At 37.0% G+C, this 22,734-nt stretch overlaps 1 protein-coding gene across 1 annotated transcript in view; it reads left to right on the plus strand.

Annotated features, from left to right (window-relative positions):
* CSMD1 (CUB and Sushi multiple domains 1) overlaps positions 1–22,734 on the plus strand; it is a 963,767-nt gene that overhangs the window by 805,726 nt on the left and 135,307 nt on the right. The window contains exons 28-36 of the mRNA XM_054179968.1: positions 2,144–2,282; positions 6,066–6,253; positions 8,188–8,382; positions 9,741–9,857; positions 11,159–11,272; positions 13,329–13,424; positions 18,138–18,341; positions 19,402–19,526; positions 19,981–20,077. Of these exons, the coding sequence (XP_054035943.1) occupies positions 2,144–2,282; positions 6,066–6,253; positions 8,188–8,382; positions 9,741–9,857; positions 11,159–11,272; positions 13,329–13,424; positions 18,138–18,341; positions 19,402–19,526; positions 19,981–20,077 (1,275 nt within the window). The remainder of the gene's footprint in view (positions 1–2,143; positions 2,283–6,065; positions 6,254–8,187; positions 8,383–9,740; positions 9,858–11,158; positions 11,273–13,328; positions 13,425–18,137; positions 18,342–19,401; positions 19,527–19,980; positions 20,078–22,734) is intronic.

Here is a 22,734-nt window from a genome sequence, read left to right on the forward strand (position 1 = left end):
CTTTGAAACAAGTTTTTGTTCTTGTTTACGTAGTCCTGTATGGCATAAAGGTTTCCTCTCAGTTTCTGGTATGTATTTTAAGGTCATCAGTGTAGTTCTCCTCAGATTACAGTTAATCAACATCTGTGAAAAATTAGAATTAGTAATGTCTTTTAATATTTATGAGGGTTTTGCCAATTGAGTGGTAATTAAATTAAGACTTATTTTAATAATTCAAAACCTTGGATACAATGTATTTTAATATTACTGGAGTAAACATAATGCTTTTTCTCTCTAGAAGCCAGTTTGGAGAAGATCTTTCCAAAGCTGGAAATCCCCAAACAATTGCTGTCCCTTTATTTCTCTAAAGTGTTTTCAGATATCTCAAAAACTTTGGGAAGGATTCAAAATATCCACATTGTCTAGTGGAACTGAAGCAACATATAGCTCAGAATTGTCTTCCTGATACCCTCTGTGCAATTTATAAATAGCTGTATGAAAAAAAAATTATTAAACATACTGGGATTATTTACAAAATAAAATATTTAAATTAAAAAAAAAAAATATCTGGTGCCTAAAGTTCTGGAAGATTCATATTCTGCAAATACCAATTGCAATCACCCCTTATTTTTTTGAAGTCTAGAAAACAAAATATAATTAAAAAACCCAACTACAAAACCCAACAACAAGACACAAAAGAAGGAAATAAAGAAAGACAGAATGAGAGAGTACCTTTGGGCAGAATGTATATACTTATTGTTATTCTTTCATGTGCTGAAGGTGACTTTGGAGGAGAAAGCAGATTAAAGCAATGTTTACTGTAGATATGACAATACTGGAAACCTTAAGCGTTCTGTAATGCCCTTATATGTCATTTTAAAAATTACCATGAAGTTCTTATTTTAGTATGCTGATTTGCAAATGAAAAATTATTTAATAACTTCATAATGTAGTACTTTGAACATTGTACAAATCCCATTCCTGATTGTTTTATGGGTTTTGTACTGTTTGTGTAATTTGAATCGTGGTTATCTTGGGCTGAATCAGAAGCACGTGAAAGACAAATGAAAAATCTCCTGGAACTGATATTTGTCAATAAAACCCAAAAGAAAATACAAACAAACACAAGAGCCCCACACCTTTGTTTAAAGTAATTGCTAAAATACCAAAAGTACAGACAGAAAAATATCCCAGATACATAAATACAATAAAAGATTAAGTAAACAAATAACTAATAGAGAGGGGAAATAAAGTTTCATTTGTTTTCATAAATGAAACAAGGGGAGTCTCTTCATTAATGTTTCCATTTGGGTTAGGAGTATGATTTCCAAGTAAATTTTCTTGTACACACTTTAGTTCATAATTTTGAATTTTCTTGGAACTTTTGAATAAAACTGAACTGCAAGATGTGCTGTATGATTGTGTTGGATGTACTCCAGCCATTAGTTAGCATTCAGACCATTGGACTAGACTATAAATGGCCTGAAAAAATCCTTTTTAAAAATGTTTAATACAGATTCCAGTACCAACTATTTTGCACTACAAATGCGTTGCTACATGACTTGGTGATTTAGATGCAGCCTGAACTGACTACTGTACTTTTTAGATAGACATCTGTATAATTATAATATTTGGAAGTTGGATTCCGTGCCTGTTTAATGGTAACATTCAATTTATGGTAACTAAAGAAAATATATTTGAATTCTGATTTGGGTGACACCTTTACTGGGTGATTCAAACTGTTTTGTCTTACATCTGCAGTCGGAAGAAACTGTTTCCTGAATCCTGCTATTGATCTTTCCTAGTTCTTACGGTACTTTCAGTCATAAGAAATACTTCAGCTTGATAGAGGTGGGATTAAGTAACAGCAAAAATGTACAAGATTTCCTATTTAACTTCACTTTTTTTACTCCTGTAGAAACAGCTTTTCTTCTTCTTTTGGATATGGGCAAAGTTCATGTTTTCAAAGGAAAATACAAAAATGTTTGCTAACTGAAAATGGGAAAGCCCTGTGTTTTTGGTTTATTTTTAGGTTCATTCCCCTCCCCCCCCTGCCCAATTACCATTATTTTTGGTAAATGTAGTCGTCAATTTATTCCTATTTAATAGATAATATGTACTTGTGAGTTTGACCATATGCCTGTTTCTTTTTACATTGTGACAGCTGCATGTGGAGGAAACCTGACAGGCCCAGCAGGAGTTATTTTATCACCTAACTATCCACAGCCTTATCCTCCTGGGAAAGAATGTGACTGGAGAATAAAAGTAAACCCTGACTTTGTCATTGCCTTGATATTCAAAAGGTACTGTTTCTAAATGAATGCCTCTGTTTAAAAGGATTTTAAATGTCACATCAAAAAAATGACACCATATATCACTTTGTAAAGCTTCTAATTACATTCTTTGGCTCAGTCCTGGAGCATACATCTAATATGTGCTACATTGTTGCTTCCAAATAACGTAACAGAAAAGTATAGTTATATGGCACTTTTTATATTGAATATATTCCTAAGCAACAAAACTTTCTGTGATCTGTGAAATAAAAATCTGCAAAAAACAGTGTTGGTTTACACAAATGCTTGATTTATGTAGCTGTACCTTATAGAAGAAACTTGAAGTATAGCAGAAACCCTGTTTGTAACTTAGTTCTTACAGGTTTCTACAAATGTAGGGTAAATACGCATTGCTTAAAGCACATAGATCAGGGGTAGAAAAAGTTGGTCTACTTAACCAAGAGAGAAAAGTTGTCCAGATAATGTCTCATAATTTAACCAGCTCTAATGCTTCATTTCAAGTAAGACAGTTATTCAGTATTTGGGTTTGTTTCTGGATTCTGTTTTAAGGAATACAAGTACAAGCAATATAATGAAATTAGTCACTTGTGCTATATTCCCAGTACAAATAATTGGAAATCATTATAAGTAATTGCAATCGAGAGTATGTGCCTTCCAGCCCTTGCATCAGCTTTATGGCCCTCTCCTGGATGCATTCAAGAACCTCCACATCTTTCTTATGTGGGGCCCAGAATGCACATAGGACTCAAGATGAGGCCACACCAAGGCTGAGTACAGGGGCATAACCATCCCCTTTGACTGTCTGCTTATATTGTGTCTGGTGGGCCTCAGCTTAAACAGCCTGTGCAACACAGTTTGTCCTCTTGGCTGTTGGGGCACACTGCTGATATATTGAGCCTGTCAGCTGACACTGCCAGATCCCTTTCTGCAGGGCTGCTTTCCAGCCGATTCTGTCCCAGCTGATACTTGTGTCCAACATTATTTCATCCCAGGTGCAGAATCCAGCATTTGCACTTGTCAAATTTCAATTACAGCCCACTGTTCCAGTCTAGCTAAATCCCTCTGCAAGGACTCTTGTCCCTTGGGGGAATCAACAGCAGCTCCCAGTTTGGTATCATCAGCAAACTTGCTAATGGTGCTTTCAATTCCTGTATCTAGATTGTTGACAAAGATATTGAACACAACTGACCCTGGAACTGAACCTTGGGAAGTACTGCTGGTGTTTGGTCACCAGCCACATGTAGCCCCATTTCCTGTAACCCAGTGGGCTATGTCCTTCAGCGAGTTCTTCACATAGCACATTCTATCGGCTTATCTTGCTACTGGACAACTTTTCCAGAAGGATGTATTGAGGGACAGTACCAAAAGCCTTGCTAAAATTCAGAAAATCTGTGTCTGTCACCTTCCCTTCCTCACAGGGTAACCTTATCACTGAAGGATATTAAATTAGTTAACCAGGACTTTTCCTTTATGAACCTATGTTGACTCTGGTTGATATTTGCATTATTCTTTAAATGACTTTCAGTTGTACCCAGTATAAAGTTCTCTATAATTTTTTTTCCAGGAACTGAGGTTAGATTGATGGGTCTGTAGTGCCCTGGGTCTTTCTTCACACCTTTTTGTAAATTGCGATAACACTGGCTAACTTCCAGTCAGCAGGAACCTCCTCAGACTCTCAAGACCTTTGATAGATGATCAAGAGGGGGAATGGGTTTCTCACATTTGCAAAATCTACTTTCTTATAATGTCATTTTGAGTTTATTTAACATTTTCCATTCTTAGGTAGCATGCTACAGCTAAGACCTGTACTGTTCTCAAGGTCTTCTCAAGGCTTTGAGAAGACATCAGTGTCTGCATAGGATGAGAATGTGTGCTGAAAATGTAGAGATTCAGTATATTTTGTCAAGTGTTTGTTGGCTACAGGAAGGCTGAAAACCATGCTTTTCCTTGGTTTTGGTCTTAAGACTGCTATTCCTTTCAAATCTTCTAACTCTTAACTACAAAAATTTCAGTGAAAGTTTAAAAACATTTTTCTGGCTTCTCTTACCTCTTGAAAATATGGCATAAAATATTATTTATTATATGAAACCATTTGTTGTTACTTAGTAAAATGTTTTCTGTTGCTTTCTTAGCTAGAGGTATTGTTACATTTTTGTCTTACATGATTTGGAAATGTTTATTCCTGGCAGTACTGACTGATGTAATAGAAAAATGACTGACCACCACAAATGTAAAAAAGGCCAAATAGTCTCTTTTTTTGTGTTTTGTTTTGTTTTGTTTTCTTGACTGAGTCCTTACCTGCTTTTTTGGTGTATCTTTGTTTTCCTTATATTTTTGTCAATGTCCCTTGGTTTTCCTTTTATTTAACTCTGTCTAAATTTCTCTTATGATTTCATGTGTTCTTATCTTTCTGCTGTCTCAGAACTCATAAAAAATAAATTCCTTTGAAATACATTCCTTTTGAATTATCTTCATTATTGGTTTGTAAAACCATCTAAGTGCCACCAAACATGGCAAAGTATAGACAGTTTAGTGATAATAATTCACTTGAATAGAATAGAATAGAGCAGAACAGAACAGAACAGAATAGACCAGGTTGGAAGAGACCTTCAAGATCAAGTCCAATTCATCATCCAACACCACCTAATCAACTAAACCATGGCACCAAGCACGCTATCAAGTCTCCTCTTAAACACCTCCAATGATGGTGACTCCACCACCTCCCTGGGCAGCCCATTCCAATGGGCAATCACTCTTTATATAAAAAACTTCTTCCTAGCATCCAGCCTATACCTCCCCTGGTGCAGCTTGAGACTGTGTCTTCTTGTTTTGGTGCTGGTTGCCTGGGAGAACAGACCAGCCCCCACCTGGCTAAGACCTCCCTTCAGGTAGTTATAGAGAGCAATAAGGTCCCCCTGAGCCTCCTCTTCTCCAGGCTAAGCCACCCCAGCTCCCTCAGTCTCTCCTCGTAGGGCTTGTGTTCCAAACCCCTCACCAACTTTGTTGCCCTTCTCTAGACACGTTCCAGCAAGTCAACATCTTTCTTAAACTGAGGGGCCCAGAACTGGACACAGTACTCAAGGTGTGGCCTAACCAGTGCAGTGTACAGGGGCAGAATGACCTCCCTGCTCCTGCTGGCCACAGTGTTCCTGATGCAGGCCAGGATGCCATTGGCCATCTTGGCTGCCTGGGCACACTGCAGGCTCATGTTCACCCTACCATCAACCAGTACCCCCAGGTCCCTCTCTACCTGGCTGCTGTCCAGCCACTCTGACCCCAAGATTAGGTGGTGTTGGATGATGGATTGGACGCGATGATCTTGAAGGTCTCTTCCAACCTGGTCTGGTCTGGTCTATTCTATTCTATTCTATTTCTAAAATCATACATTTCTATTTTAAATGGGTGTATTATTATCGCCCTGTTTATGTGAACTTTTATCTTAAGCTAAGTGTCTGGATCATTCCTGTGGTGACTGGTAAGAGGCGGACTGTAGCAGTTTATTCATTTCATCTTGAGAAAGGTGTTCAAGACCAATGTGAAGATATGCTTCTTTTTCTTTGACTGTAGACAGAGCCTGCATGATGGTCTGTCAGAAAGCTAAACATGTTCAAATCCATTATAAAGAGAAGTCCATTGGAAGTCAATAAATTGTCACCATGACTCATGTTGTGATATACTTTTGTATTTGGAGAAGAAAATATGTTAGGCAGAAGATTGAAAGCCACTGTGAAAGTAGTGTTTAACTCATGAAAAGCAAACGAAGACTTAATCATATTTTCTTCTTTTTTTCAGTTTCAATATGGAACCCAGTTATGATTTTCTACATATTTATGAAGGGGAAGATTCCAACAGTCCTCTAATTGGCAGTTTTCAAGGCTCACAGGCTCCTGAAAGAATAGAAAGCAGTGGTAACAGTCTGTTTCTGGCTTTTCGCAGTGATGCTTCTGTTGGAATGTCAGGATTTGCAATTGACTATAAAGGTATTGTTTTCACCATAATCTTTGCAAACATAAAAGGAAAGAAATGTTATTTAGTATTTATTGAGATTTAAATCTGTTTTCTTCTAGCTGTATTCATGGAGAACTGCCAAATAACTCTTTGCATTGATGTAGGTTTTAAAAACTAGTTTCTGTAAATGTGTGGAGGAACACAGAAATCCTCTGTCAAGAAATCTCTTTCACATTACTTATGCATATTTTCATCTTCCAGAGAAAGAAAAAGTAGAGATAAAAGATTCACACTAAAAGCAGCATTTGGAAAATTGTTGTAGAATAATGGAATTGTCTAACCCAATTAGAATACATGACTGCTGCTGCTTCTTTGTTACATACCAATGCATTTTTCTTTCCACTTTGTTATTGAATCTAGTTATGCATTTTTAAACAACTGCTGCATGTCAGTGTTTGTCTTTTGTTGTTGTTGTTGTGGGGATACCCATTACTGGCCAGAAAATGGGTTACATTGTCTATTAAGGACAAACACTCTCTTCAAATGCTAGTTTCTTATCTGGTTGCAGATCCTATCCCTGGCTTGCTTGTCTTCTGAGATTTATCACACTGTTTGCCATCAACAGAGTCCAATGAGATGAGGTTCAACAAGGCCAAATTCCATGTCCTGGACTTAGATCACAACATCCGCATGCAATGCTACAGTTTTGGGGCAGAGTGGCTGAATAGCTGCCTGGCAGAAAAGGATGTAGGGGTGTTGGTCAACAGCAGCTGAATATGAGCCAGCAGCATGCCCAGGTGGCCAAGAAGGCTAACAGCATCCTGGCCTGTATCAGAAAGAGGGTGAAAAGAAGGACTAGGGGAGGGATTGTGCCCTGTGCACTGGGGAGACAGTCTCAAATACTATGTTCACTTTGGGGCCCTTCATTATAAGGTCATTGAGGTGATGTAATGTGTCCAAAGGAGAACAATTAAACTAATGAAGGATCTACAGCACAAGTCTTATGAAGAGTTGCTAAGGAAACTGGGATTTTTTAGTGTGGAGAAAAGGAGGTTGAGAAGAGACCTTATTGCTCTCTACCATCTGAAAGGTGGTTATAGTGAGGTAGAAAAATGTATTAGGAAGAGAAGAAACTACCTCAAGTGGCACCAGAGAAAGTTTAGATTGAAATTACTTAAAGAGAGTGTGATGGTTTAAGCCTTAACTGGGAGTTAAGAGCTCAGATGGGGGCAAGGCTGAGAATCTCTCCCCCACTGCCCCCTCCTCCCTCCCAAAAAAGAGGGAAAAAAAAGGAAGGAGCAAATCCACCAAACAATAATTTGGAGTCGGCTTGGAAGTAGAGAGGTAAAGAGTTTTCTTTAAACAATATATGTATAACAATAACAGGTAAGGTTCACAAGGGGAAGGAACAAGGATGGATGGGAGTGGGACAAAAAAGAATAATACAAAACCAGTCTCTCTCTGAAGAGGCACGGAGGCAGCAGGGAGAAGGATCAGGCCCGACCATGTGGCAGAAGAGCAGGAAAGCAGCCGCAGTAGCTCTCATCCAGGAGAGGCAGGAGCCAAAAGGAGACCTGATAGCTGCAATGCCCTGCTTTTTATACCCTAGCTGGGGAGGGAGGGTCGAGTGGAACAGACTCAGCTTCCCAGGGGGAAAAAGCCCTGCAGGGAGGGCAAAGTACCCGCAAGCCCTCCACCCTGCATTGTTTTTTTTAGTTTTCAGAGTGGGCGTTAACCCACCACAAAGAGATTAATTTGCTTGGCCATATAACCAATGCAAACATCTATGATCTTGACTAAGCATACAGAAACAAAAAGATATTTTAACAGCTTTTGAAAAATGCTAACTGACTGAGAAAAAAAATAAAAATCAAAAAACCAAACCCCAAAACATTGATAATTGCTCAGTTTTGTTTAATTTCTGTAATTCAAGAGTATATAAATTTACTTTAATTCATTTTAACAGAAAAGCCACGGGAAGCTTGTTTTGATCCTGGAAACATCATGAATGGGACAAGAATTGGAACAGACTTTAAGCTTGGTTCAACTATTACTTACCAGTGTGATTCTGGATATAAGATTATCGATCCTTCAACTATAACATGTGTAATTGGTACAGATGGAAAGCCAGCATGGGACAGAGCATTGCCATCTTGTAATGGTATGTACTGTTTTCTTACCATTTCCCTTGTCATTCAGTGAATTTAGAGTTTTTTCATGCCTTAGGCTATGCCTGCTGCTTCTACTTATATACATATTAAAAATTAATTTTTTAAAAAAGGTGGGGGAAAAAAAGTTAAAAAATAGAAAGTATAACAATATGACATTTGGACTGTATCTTAGTCAATAATAATTTGCTTCAACTATTAAAAAAAATTTAAATTCTTCAATCAACATATATCGGAAAAGCTGTCTAGATACGGTGCTCAAGTGTGTGGTGTAGTAGTGGCCCTGGTAGATTTACATAATGGTTGGACTTGAAGATCTTAAAGCTGTTTTCCAGCCATAATGATTCTGTCTGTGTTTATAATAATCTTCCACTTTTAACACCCAGAAATAAAGACCTAGAACATACAGAGCTCCTAAAACAATACCTGTATAGTAACAGAATAGACATCAATATCTCATGTGGAGTTCATTGTAAGGATCATCCAGGAGCATATTTTTAAGCATAAATAATTTAGTACTTTATTGACAATACTGTATGTAACTTGTTTTTTAATTTGTTAAAATTATTCTATATTTATGTGACAAAAGTGCTGAAGCAAGGGATAGAGGATAAATTAGCTCTACCTCTGAGACGTCATTTTAATTTTCTGCTTCAGTAATTATAATTCTTATTCCAATGTGCAAATTAATGCAGTATTGAGATGCTTGTAATGTCTATTCTAAAAAGCACTGAATATCTAAAGAAACAGAAAGTAAACTACCGACTGAAAGACTATCTATGTCAATATAGTTAAACAGCGATACACGTGAAAACATGTGGCATTCTGTTCAGAATGCTGTTAGCATATCTGTGTATTCCTCTGAGACCCAAGATAGCTGTGTTGTGTCATTCACATATACAGTACCATGTTTTGGTTTTTTTATGATTTTTTTTTTAACATATATAGAAATATATTCAATGAAAAGAACCCAACCAAACCAAACCAACGCATGGAAAATACCCAACATACAAACAAAAAACCCCCCAAACTAAAAACATATGAAAACCTACAAACAAATCCAAACAACAAAATTGATCAAATTTGGCATTTAGTTTCTTTCAACTAAATAATTTATACTTCTGGCCTTGTATGAGCAGTCAAGTAAAACTCACATGTATTCTAATTGTTAACATATTGTGATAAAAATTGTGTCCTGAGAAAGATGTATTAGTTTTGTCATTATAGGAAAACCAAACAAAAGAAAAATCACTACATAGTCACTTTGTAATACTTTTGTTTCCATTTTCAGACTGAACTAATATAAACAATTGTAATTATTAGAACATGTTTCTTTCTGGTTTGTTTCCAGCACCATGTGGCGGGCAGTATACTGGAACAGAGGGAGTGGTTTTATCACCAAGTTATCCTCATAATTACACTGCTGGACAGACTTGCCATTATTCAATAACTGTACCTAAAGAGTTTGGTAAGAAATTATTCTACTGATTTATCAATCCTTAATCATTGGTCTACTACTTAGATGTCCTTTATGTGTAATGGTGACCTTAGCTTTTCAATATATTGCTAATTGCTTATAAGGAAAAAACTTATTCTTGACATAGAAATTGGTTCTAGGGGGTTGACCTTTTACTTCTTCTTAAAGGAATCAATAGACTTCAGCTAAGTCATTTGTGTCTGCTGTCCAAGCATATTCTGAATACTTTCACGAATTACGTCATTCGTCATCATACGAAACTCTGCCATTCAAGCTCTCTGCAAATTAAAATAAGCTGTCAAAGAATAAGCACCAAGTGTTCTCTATTATTTTAACTTTTCTGGAATTATGTTTTTAAAAGGACAAATAGGATCATGTGTAACTGATTATTTCAATGTGTCAAAGTACTTTTGTGCAGTTGTATTTAGGGCATGGTCTTCTGCAAAGCAGTTTTCTCAAAGTCCAGATAAATAGCAAAAAGACACATTTTACTACTTACCAACCAAATGACTGAACACAAAGCACCTTAGTATGTTTGTATTTTCTGTATATAACAAAACTTGTAAGGACAGAAGCAGTTAGAGATTCTTTTCTACAAACAAAAGTTTGGTTTAAAAGGATGTAATTATAGGTTTTTTTCCTATTAGAATTATATACAATGCAAGAACTACTGAGATGTTTTGTATAATTAAATTATTTATTTGTTAGTACACTTTACTTAGAGCTGAAGTGTGAGTTAAGTCTAGCAGTGTGTCAAAACTGGTTGCACATTGATATTTTTAATATTTGATTGGTTACTAGAATCTTTCTGGAAAATAGTAATACAAAGTTACAAAAATAGTAAAATCAATTTTAAAATATTTTCCTCAGGTTAATGTTGAATAAGTAACTAATCATCTGTGACAATAAATGTTCCTTATTAGTTGCTAATGTTCAGAAGTAAATTTTATTTTAAATCTTTCCTTTTTAGATATTCCATTTTCTTGTGCTCATAACTACCTATGCAGTAAGGAATAAGACTTTGTTGGCTTGAGCGTGTACTTGCTGGAGAAAGAGTAACTTAAATTTTAAACTAAAAATTAAGGAAATAATAAAAGGAACATCAGATTGTTATTATTTATGTTTGATGCATCTGTTTTATCATGGTAGAGAATAAATTAACTTGGAAACGATTCATGCAGTAAGCCACTGCTAAGACAAGCAATAATTTATCATTAAATATTTTTAAAGACTAGGTTCTTGTTTTATCTTCTCTCTTTTTAATTTTTCTTTTCTCTTTATTAAAAATGTAGTTGTATTTGGACAATTTGCCTATTTTCAGACAGCTTTGAACGATGTGGCAGAATTATTTGATGGAGAAAACTCTCAAGCTAGACTTCTTAGTTCATTGTCTGGATCCCACTCAGGTAAGTAACAAAGTATACAGTTCTTATACAGCTTGCTATGGAAAAAATAAATCACAAGAAGGTTATGAATTTCATTTGGAAATATAATAATAAAGTCACTGGAACAGGATGCCAAGGGAAATGCAAGACCCTTCAAATCTTTAAATCAAGACATTCTTCTGGAACATACGGTTTAGGCAAGAGCCAATCACTGGTATGAGTGCAGAAATAATTGAATGAAATTCTCTGATCTTTATGTAAGAGGGCAAATTAGATGATATAATTATCGTCTCTACCCCTAAACTCTCTGAATTACACATCTACATTTTCTGAATGTCTAATTTAAACACAAATTACTTGTATTCACAAAATGAAATTATCTGTACACAAACAAGCAGTTAGACTAAAAGAAGGCCATCTGTTGCATTCAGGTAAGTATTGCAAAATGTTGACCCTTTGAAATCATAATTAAACTTACATGGATTTCAGCATTGCCGGAATTTGCAATGTATGCATATGTAATGACTGTTTTCATATCAAGGGGATGATACAGGAATGTATTTCTCCAGTTATTAATGTGTTTTGTCGTGTGCTGCTGGTATTTCAGACAGTTTGTGTGTGAGTTCAAGATTTTTATGATCCAGGCTTGGCTGTCGCTTGACGTAATTGTAGAAATACTTGATATTAAAAGAATGTAACATATCTATTCAACCTACAGAAAAATTCAGCTCATCATTTTGCTCTGGTGAATCCTAGCTTTTTGTTATTGCGGTTGTCAAAATAGGAATTTATAAGCTAATTTTAAAATTTGTTTAAATACTGTCAAGATTTTAGCAACATAACAGTGTTTGCTTTCCAGTGATTACATATAAGTGACAACTCATCTAAGCACCCAATTTTGCTACATCAAACATAAAAAAGTTGACACTAATGCCTATTTTCACAGCAAGCATTTGAAAATAATTCAAGGGAATTTAAACTTGTGATTTTTATTTGTTGCTTCTGATGTATCTGATTTTACATTAATAGGATTCTGTTACAAGGAATTGCTAGTTGCAATAATAAAAAAACTATGTGACCAAAAAATAAAGCTTTTTTTCTCACTAATCTGAAATATTTTAAATTAGTGCTCTAACATTCATTTCAGTGGAATTTCCTAAAATATGATTTGGTATAACCCAATAAGAATAAATGCAGTTATCATATGGAGTGGCATCCTTTCAGTGTAAAAGTACTCTGTTTTTTCTGCAGAGATTCGTTACTGAACTTGTATCATTACTATAGATATATATCTCAGGAAAGGAAAAATGTATATTAAACATCTTTTTTAATCCTCAAGTCCATAAATTAAAAATATTAATGCTATTTAAAAGTTAAAAATGTAATACAGTTCATGTGAGTTCATATATGAACAGTTCATGAGAGTGGTGAGGCCCTGGAATGGGTTGTCCAGGGAGATGGTTGAGGCCCCATCTCTGGAGGTGTTTAAGACCAGGCTGGATGAGGCTCTGGCCAGCCTGATCCAGTGTGGGGTGTCCCTGCCCATGGCAGGGAGATTGGAACTAGATGATCCTTGTGGTCCCTTCCAACCCTAACTGATACTATGATACTATGACATAAAATGAACTGTGTGTCTGTTCTCTCTCATTTTAGTTTTGAAATGATAAGTTTCACATGATGATACCTTGTGGCATTTTTCAAATGCTTGCAATAGTTTAATGTGTTTTGTAAGACAAGGCAAAACTTTTAGTCACAGAAAAATAGTTAATCAAAATTTTTTCTAATGATTTTGATCCCAGAGGGCACTAGGGTTCCATAGGCAAGACTATCAGAGCTCTAGTTCCATCAGCTGCACCAAATGGCAGAAAGTTTATGCTGTTTAATCATGAAGTCTTTATTCCAACAAACTTTCAAACTTCCAATGGAAATTTAATTTTATACACTATTACTTATAGTTTCTTTATAGAATAAAAACATAAACCTAAGTATTTTAACAGTATATTTGATTATGTACAGAAGAGTTGTAACTGTTATTTGTGTTTTGCATATATAATTTATTTTCTGTTTTCATTTGTAGGAGAGACATTGCCTTTGGCTACATCTAATCAAATTCTTCTACGATTCAGTGCTAAGAGTGGGGCATCAGCCAGGGGGTTCCACTTTGTTTACCAAGGTATACACATCTGCTTTTGGTGGAAGATGCCATTGCCAGTTTCATGAAGTGTATTATTTTAAATTCTTCCTCAATCTTAAAGTATTTATTTAAATATGGGTGTAGTTGTAGCCTCTTCCCAGCCATCAGGTATCTAGCTTCATAATGGCAGCTGTCTCTGGTGAATCCTATCTGGCTCCACAGACTTGAATATATCCATCCTCTCTCAGTATTCTGCAGTCTGTTGCTCCCTTACTACTGAGTGTTCATGTACTCATCAGCCTTCAGAAATACATGGTGAGGACTGTGAAGGCCAGGCAAAAAAGACATTCAATACTTAAAATTCTTTTGGATAATTTGTATAGGCGATATAACATTGAAACAATATAGTTGTGCTTCAGCTTGACTTTACCATGTACAATTTCAGATTTGGCTTGAATAAAGGTGGTGTGTTCCTCAGTGTGATACTATAAAGAGAGGGTAAAAGTGTAAAAGACACTTTTCAACTTATTTCTTGAACTTCTGTATCTCAGTTCAATGTTTTGGGGAGTTTGCTTAGTTGTATTAGTATTGCTCAGTACTACCAATTGGTGTTTCAAGTGTTTTTGTTCAAAATGATATGAATTCTCTCTTGCTGAAGAGCTTGGAGAGAAAATTGGTATGGCAGAGACAATGAGGCAGTTTCAGTATTGCAGAGTTGGTGGCAGATGCAAGACTTGCAGGTATCTTCTTGACAACTGAATGTCAGGAGGTATTATGTACATGTCTGCACGCTGCAGTTGAAATGCAGGAATGAGACAGCATGCCCAAGTCTGTTAGCATGCTGCAAGGCAGCTTAGTACACTAAATTGATCCATGTGTCTTGGAGAATGCAGTCTGGTGACACCAGGAGCATTGCTTACAGGTTCATTACTTACAGGCAATAAATGCAGTCCCAAACGGACTTCTGGGCAGTTAGTTCACTAGATGTATTGTATGCACACTTATTCAGACAGTCTTTGAATTCTGTGCTTTATTCTATACTAGCTTTTAAGGTTTACTAAAATGAAGTGTAAAAGTAGTTTTAGATAGTTTAATATAAAATATTACTTTTTGTTAATAATTTTTATTTCTTACATTAGAGCATAGTCATAGTTTGGTACAGCAATTTAATGGAAAGAACTGTTTCAGCTTGAGTATTTCCATAGTTGTAAGGAGCTTGTTAGAACTGTTTGAATCTTCTGAACGCTGTTCATAAGGCTTCTTACTTTTGTATGTATCAAAAGATATCACCATGACTGCACACTCTACTTTGAATATAGCTCAAGATATCAGTACCTGCCCTTCTTACATATCAACAGCATCACTTGCATTTAAATTAATCATAAAAAGAGGCAATATAAAATTCTGGAACGAGATAACAGTTTTTGGTATTTGAGTTCTTATCAGCCATTTGCATATGAATGGCACCTTTCTGTCCTATTTTATTTGGTTTTCATATGACTAAAATGTTTAATTTTATTTTTTTTGTCTATTAAAGAATTAATAATGGCACAAGAGCTCAATTATGTTAGCTGTATATTATATACACGCACACACATACAGAGGCACACACATATATTGCTGAGCCTCCAGGAGAGCATCATTTCAGCCAGTTATTTGAACAACATTTAGTTTTTCAGTAACTGCAAGAAGTAGATTTTAACACATGAGAAGTGTTCTCTACAGTAGCAGAAACTGAGTCAGGCAAAGCCACTTGATTTATATGAGGGGAATCATGATGCTAATTAATGTGCAGTTTTAAAAATATATTTTTAATATATCTTAAGAGCACACATATGTGTACCTAAATTGATTAATGAGTTAGTGGTATTTAATAAGCTCTATCACTTTGAGATTTTTCATTTCTTTTGAAGTATGTGATGATGTTTTCCACAACCACATTTTTGGAAGCCTTTTAAATACTCCAGAGAATAACATCCACCCTCACACTGAACACAGTAATCTGGTCTGCAAAGTCAGTCATTTTATTTATTGCCCTCTATTCCAGATTGACCTTCTTCCCTGTTTGCTTTTCCACTGGGCTGATTTCAATTTTGTTCCACAGCAATATGAAACATTTAGTAAAAGATGAAGGGTAATTATTATTGAAAATGGAATGTCTCTGTGATACAGCTTAAGATGTCTAGGTTGCCAACAAAAGCTACAAGGAAAGCTAGAGGGGAAAAATGTTACTGCTTAGGTAATTTCATGTCATTTTTTGAGCAAGCAATAGATAAGTTTTTGTAGCTTTTGATTCAGATTTAATGGTTTTTGCAATGCTACTTTCTCAAAAACTTGGGCTTAGCTGCATATGTCATCTGTACCCTCATTTCTTTTTCTCTGATGATCACAGTTCTTTATATTTCATACATGAGGAAAATGGTATCTGTAGTATCAGAGTGAATGAATATCCAGTCTTTCACTATATTAGAGTCAGGTATTTTGAAATATGCTAGGAGCAGTCACATTTAAGAAAATAGGGAATTATATTGTTTTCAAGTTGGTCTTGTTTTCCTGCAATGACATTACCTAAGAAACAATAGAATATATTTTCATATAGCTGAGTTCTACTGTTCTGAGTACAGTAATGACCTTTCTACCACTCAAAATTGTACATGTTTTCAATGCTTGTTTGGTTTTTTTTTTGTTTTACCGTAGAAATTAATGAATTATTTTATGAGGTCTGATGAGATTTTGAAGAGGACTGTTGAGAAAGTTAGCATACTATGAAAACATTGTGGAAGACAAAGTGAAACAACAATAAGAGAGTAATGTGACTTTAGCAATTAAGTTGATCTAATCTGAAACAAGAACAAAATACACAGGCACACACTTACTGCTGAGTGCAATTAGAGAGCACAACTAAGATTGTTAGTGTTATTTTTGTATGTGGTATCATGACACATTATGTCCTGGTTTACAGCAAGCTTCCTGGGGAGATGGTCAATGCCCCAGGCCTGACACTGTTTAAGAGAGGTTTGGACAATGCCCTTGATACCATGCTTCAACTTGGTCAGTCCTGAACTGGCCAGGTTGTTGGACTAGATGATCCTTGTAGGTCCCTTCTGACTGAAATAATCTGTTGGTGTAGAAGTGCCATGTCATTTTTTAGAGGAGAGCACCTATTTTCCTAATTTTACTAGATGTTTGAAACTGTTCTGCATTTCACTATGGGTTCCTTAAATTTAAATTCAATTTTAAGTAGTATGGAAATACCTCACTTTGGTGTCATGTCTGATTGCATTATCTTAAGACAGAAAAAAACAAAACAACAAAACCACAAAGCATTAAAAAATGGTGCCTATTATAATGAGTTATATGTCTCATTATAATGAATTATAATGAGACATGGTTTATTTCTGCATCGTTAGTATTTCTTAACTCAATGTAACCATTAATAGAGTGTTAGTGAAACCTGTGGAAAAAAATGAGCAAAATGTCAGTTTTAACATGAGATTGAGTACTTCCTGATGATAGTAGAATAATCTGACACAACTTCAGCCATGGCTGTTTGTGGCTGCAATGGCTGTTTTGCATACTGGCTGTTGTTGGTAAAGTGGCGGCTTTCAGTCTGTAGGGAAACACATAGCGGCTCTTCTGCTGTATAAACTAATTTAAGAGTGTTAGTAAACTGTCTGTACATTTGCTATAATGGCAGAGGTAGCTAGCTTACAGGATAATACTTTCATGAGGCATTATTGTAGTGAAACCAGATGATTTGACATCCTTTGAGAGGTGTGGGAAATGCCAGTTACACAGAAAAATCTCTTTACATTACAAATGCATGCATGCAAATGTCCAACTGTGATCGCTGACAGTTATAGGGTATTTTTTTATCTGGTTCTCAAAAAGTGTCCTTTACTTTGGTACTGCTGCTTTAAGGCTTCTCCAGCTGTGGACTCCAGGTGAGGAGAATCTGAGCAAGGATTTTCTTCTGAGATTTTCTTCTGAAACTTCTTCCATTGTGAGGGAGTGGGTGAAAAAATAAATTAAAAGGCACTATTCCCACAAAAGACCAAGCAAGAGTTTCTTCCATACTCTGAATGGGAATTCTCTGAATTGGAATTCTTCAGTGATGCTGAAATTCTTACGTCATATAGTTTCTTAGGAAGACACGAAATGTTTAGACACATGTAAAGTAAAAATTATAGCTAGCAGGGGACTTTAGTGATGACCTTTGTGAGAGGAGGTCATGAACTGTCACATGCCTCCCACAAATCATTTCTTCTGAAGCTGGTATAAGGAGCCTTTCTCATGCCAGAGCTTCCACCAGTCAGAGGAGCATGTAGCTCCTGTTCTCAAATATATTTGAGAGACTGACAACAGCTTTGGACCAGAGAAGCTTCTGAGGATGTGCTGCTGTAAATCCTGCTGAGGGACTGTTGGATGCATACTCTTGGAAAGAGGCCCTTTGTGACGAAGGGATAGCATTTCTCAAGGCGTGGTGGCTCACAGGTCCTCTCATAACTAAGGACATACTTCCAAAATTGATTGCTTTTCAAGATGCCATGGTGCTCACACGACTGTGCAGCCTGAAACCACAACCCAGCTAATAGCCATGAAAGCATTAGGCCAATTAAGCCCTGTCCTACAGGAACTCATGAGCATTTCCAGTGGTCAGTTTTTTAGATGATGTCATTTGGATTCATGGCTGCTTCTTTATTCTTTTTCTTTTTTCCTTTTGTTTTGTTCTTTCTTTCTCTCTTTATGCAGCTGTTCCACGCACAAGTGATACACAATGTAGCTCAGTTCCAGAGCCTAGGTATGGAAGGAGAATCGGCTCTGAGTTTTCAGCAGGCTCTGTTGTTCGATTTGAGTGTAGTCCTGGATATCTGCTACAAGGCTCAAAAGCTATCAGGTGTCAGTCTGTTCCTAATGCCTTAGCTCAGTGGAATGACACAGTACCAAGCTGTGTAGGTAAGCAATTATGTTTAAGTCATCTGTTCTGTCACATGTGTCTCTGAATCAGAATTTAAGAACTGTTTCAGAAAACAGTATTTAACACATATGTTCACCCTCCTCTAGTTAATATCAACCATGCTCAATTTAAAAAAGCAGTTTTTCATATCAAAAAATTGAGTACTGGCTGTCTGGTAGGCAAGTATAGTATTTCATATAACGATCTAGATTATATGAAGAAGTTTTGATGCACGTTTTCTTGAACATTCATTATTTTCATGACTCATCTACAGCTTGAAATACAAGACGGAATTGAATTATCTAGGAATGCCTTTACCAGTTTTATGTCTTTTTTCTTTCCAAGTAGAAGCACAGTGTACAATGATTGGCACTGTTAAGTATAGCTAATTTTCTTCTGTCTCTCAATATACTTCAGTGGGATGATCTTCAACACTTCAAATGTAGGGCTTTTAAAAATGTTTTCTTCCCTCCCTCTTTGGGTTTGTTTTCAAAAGTCAGTGCTTACTCTATAATTAATTAGAGTCCTCTAAAAATAAATGTGTGTGTCCTACTTTCTGTGTATTCTGCTTTTTGTTTAGTTCAGTTCTGTTTTCTTGAACCTTAAAGAAGCAATTGTGTATACATTAAAAATGCTTAATGTATACCAGCTAGACCAATACTGCAACCAGTACAATTACCAGCTAGATCCAATACTGGAAATATCTTAGGCTGTGGGTAAGTTCTCATGATCTCAGTCAATCATGATTGTGTTTAATGTTACATCTTTACAGTTTGTTGTTGCTGTCAGGTAAAACATGATTAGGCTATGTTGCCAGCCTTTTCTGGGCTTCACACACTAAACTGAAGTTCACTTCTGAATTGTTTATTCATTCAAGTTGTATCTTATGGTTGATACTGATCATGTATTTTAGATAACACTTTCTGACCATTGCTTCATATCTATGTGTTTATGCTACAAAAGAGAATGAATATAATTAGCTGAGTAAAATTGTTACTACTTTTGTGTTCTCTGAAATCATTAGGTTTTGTAATAATTCATAATAATATTTTCTTTCAGTGCCATGCAGTGGGAATTTTACTGAGCGGAGAGGTACTATTCTTTCACCAGGTTACCCTGAACCTTATGGTAACAGTTTGAATTGTGTGTGGAAAATCATAGTGACTGAGGGATCAGGTATTCAGGCAAGTCTATATTCTGTCAAGCATGGGACTCAGTAGTTCACTTTAAAAAGAAATTGTTTATTTTTCTACAAGTGTTGTAAAATAGCAGGCAGTAAGATTCGGGTACTTGAAGTACCAGTCCCTTCTATCTGCTATCTTATCACTGTGGCACTTCAGAAGTCTGCGACTGTATTGATTATCTGATCATTTACACCTGGAAATTTTTTTTATAATCAAGCAGTGTATGTGTAAAATCCTTTATACTTAGCTACTATCATATCTTCTAGAAGTTAAGACAACTTAAAAAGTAAATGTAAATGTTTTATTTACTTTTTTTTTTTTTTAATCTGGGTATTTTTTGGTTTTATCTGCATATTTATATTCTTCTATGGGCCATGTTAGGTTTTTTTCCCTAGAACATTTGAAAATATATACAGCTAGTTGGTTTAAAAAGTTCTGTGGTGGTGTTTTACAGATCCAGGTCATCAGCTTTGCCACTGAACATAATTGGGATTCTCTTGAAATATATGATGGTGGAGATATGACAGCACCACGTCTCGGGAGCTTTTCAGGTCAGTTTATATCATGATTAAAACATACAATATGTGTTTGAATATGACTGAAACAAACAACATATTGTGGTGAGGTTGAGAGAGGGCTTAGCTCTCCCTCCTCCACAGAGTAAGAAACCACAGCTAACTCAGTCGAAGAGCAAAAGCTATATATTTACAAGCATATATGGAAAGCAGGTTATATATAACACAATATATACAGGTATTTACAATATATACACAGAAATACACAGCAAAGACAAATAACACAACAAAAATCCCTCCCTGAGGGAGGGATCCCCTCTTTGGAACCCCCTCTCTCCCCCCCTTACCTCCCTTTTTCCCCAAAAAAGGGGTTAGAGAGAGAGAAAGGCAAGTTACTAAGGAAAAGAGTTGTTAGCAAGCTTCAAAAGCCCATGCAGGATTAGTGTTTGCTTATCTGAAGGCCAAGTCCAGCAGTTCGCAGAAGAAGCAGGCAGGGAGAACAGGCTGAAACACCAAACTCCCCCAACTCCCAAACCGAACTGAACTGAGGAAAAAATTTTCCAACCGCTTCACAATCTAAAGCTGAATTTTTGTTCATCAACCAATGAAATTCGTTTAGAATATCAGAATGTTTTGGTTCTAGTACCAAAAACATTAGCCAGTGTGTTCCAGCAGTGTTTGTTCTTAAAGGCACAGCCTCAAATGACCACAGTCCACCCCTTTCTAAACAATTTCATTGGCTGTTCGTACTGTCCATCCAATCCAGAACAATATTTACAGTTCGTAAGTTAAGTTCATCGTCCATTCCGGCTATACTCAGATGTAGATGATTCAGAAGTCCAAGAAAATCCAAAATCAAGAAAATGGAAAACAGTTTGTCTCTCCGCAGACGAAGTGAAGAAAAAGGGAAACAGGGACTCAGGGACTCTCAGTTGACTCAGGGCTCTCAGGGTTCTCAGGGTTCGTGCACCGTAGATTCCTCAGGGACTCTTTCCTTTGGACGCGCTGTAGCTGTACAACATTCTGAAATTAAACTCTCTCAGCTAAAGTTAAATCTCTTTGTGGAATACACTGAATTTCACCATTCTCTTGCATTACCCAATAAGTGTGACCCGGACCTTCTGCTGAAACCACCCCTCGGACAGGTTTAGCCTCTCCTGAGGGCGAAAATACCCAAACAGTTTTACCTAACAGATTCTTTTCCCTAACAACAGGAACTCTATCACCTTCTACTTTCTGTAGCAGATCAGAATGTGCAGGTCCAGCTCGGTTCACTGAACCTCTACTGTTCACCAGCCAGGTTGCTTGTGCTAAATGTTTCTCCCAGTTTTTCAAAGATCCACCTCCCATGGCTTTGAGAGTGGTCTTCAACAAACCGTTGTAGCGTTCAATCTTCCCTGCAGCTGGTGCATAGTAAGGAATATGGAAAATCCACTCAATACCGTGCTCTTTTGCCCAGCTCTTTACAAGGTTGTTCTTGAAGTGAGTTCCGTTGTCTGACTCAATCCTCTCTGGAGTTCCGTGTCTCCACAGGATCTGTCTCTCCAGACCGAGAATGGTGTTGCGTGCAGTTGCATGTGGGACTGCGTAAGTTTCCAGCCATCCAGTGTTTGCCTCTACCATAGTAAGCACGTACTGCTTACCAGAACGAGAACGTGGTAGAGTGATGTAGTCAATCTGCCAAGCTTCACCATACCTGTATTTGGACCATCTGTCACCATACCACAAGGGCTTAATTCTCTTTGCCTGCTTAATAGCAGCACAAATGTCACAGTCATGGATGACTTGTGTGATGGCATCCATGGAAATGTCTATGGATCTGTCACGAGCCCATTGGTATGTTGCATCTCTGCCTTGATGTCCTGACGAATCGTGAGCCCACCGAGCTAAGAATATCTCACCTCGGTGTTTCCAGTCGAGATCAAGTTCAGAGTCCTTGTCTACTTGAGAAACTCTTGCAGCTAGATCTGCCTGATGGTTGTGCTGCTGTTCCTCAGTAGCTTTGCTCTTGGGAATGTGAGCATCAATGTGTCTCACTTTCACTGGAATTCTCTCGATTCGATCAGCAATGTCTTGCCACAGTTCAGCTGCCCAGATGGGTTTTCCTTTCCTCTGCCAGCCATTCTTTTTCCAGTTCTTTAGCCAACCCCATAGAGTATTGGCTACCATCCATGAGTCGGTGTAGAGATAAAGCTTTGGCCATCTCTCACGTTCAGCTACGTCGAGAGCTAGCTGGACAGCTTTTACCTCTGCAAACTGACTGGATTCTCCTTCTCCATCCTTCGCCTCTGCAACTCGGCGTGTTGGACTCCACACGGCAGACTTCCACCTTCGCTTGTTCCCGACGAGACGACAGGAACCGTCTGTGAACAAAGCATATTTCTTTTCATCATCAGAAAGGTCATTGTAAGGAGGAGCTTCCTCAGCACGAGTTACTCTCTCCTCTGGAGGTTTAGCACAGTTGGTATCTTCAGGCCAACTTGAGATCACCTCCACCAGACCAGGTCTTTCAAGATTTCCCATTCGAGCTCTCTGTGTTATCAGGGCCATCCACTTAGACCAGGTGGAATCTGTGGCATGATGTGGTGTGGAACCTTTGCCTTTGAACATCCAATTCAAAACTGGCAATCTGGGAGCTAAGAGAAGTTGTGACTCAGTTCCAATCACTTCAGAAGCTGCTTTCACTCCTTCAT

The sequence above is a fragment of the Dryobates pubescens genome, chromosome 3 (assembly GCF_014839835.1).
Source record: "Dryobates pubescens isolate bDryPub1 chromosome 3, bDryPub1.pri, whole genome shotgun sequence".
NCBI classification, from domain to species: Eukaryota; Metazoa; Chordata; class Aves; order Piciformes; family Picidae; genus Dryobates; species Dryobates pubescens.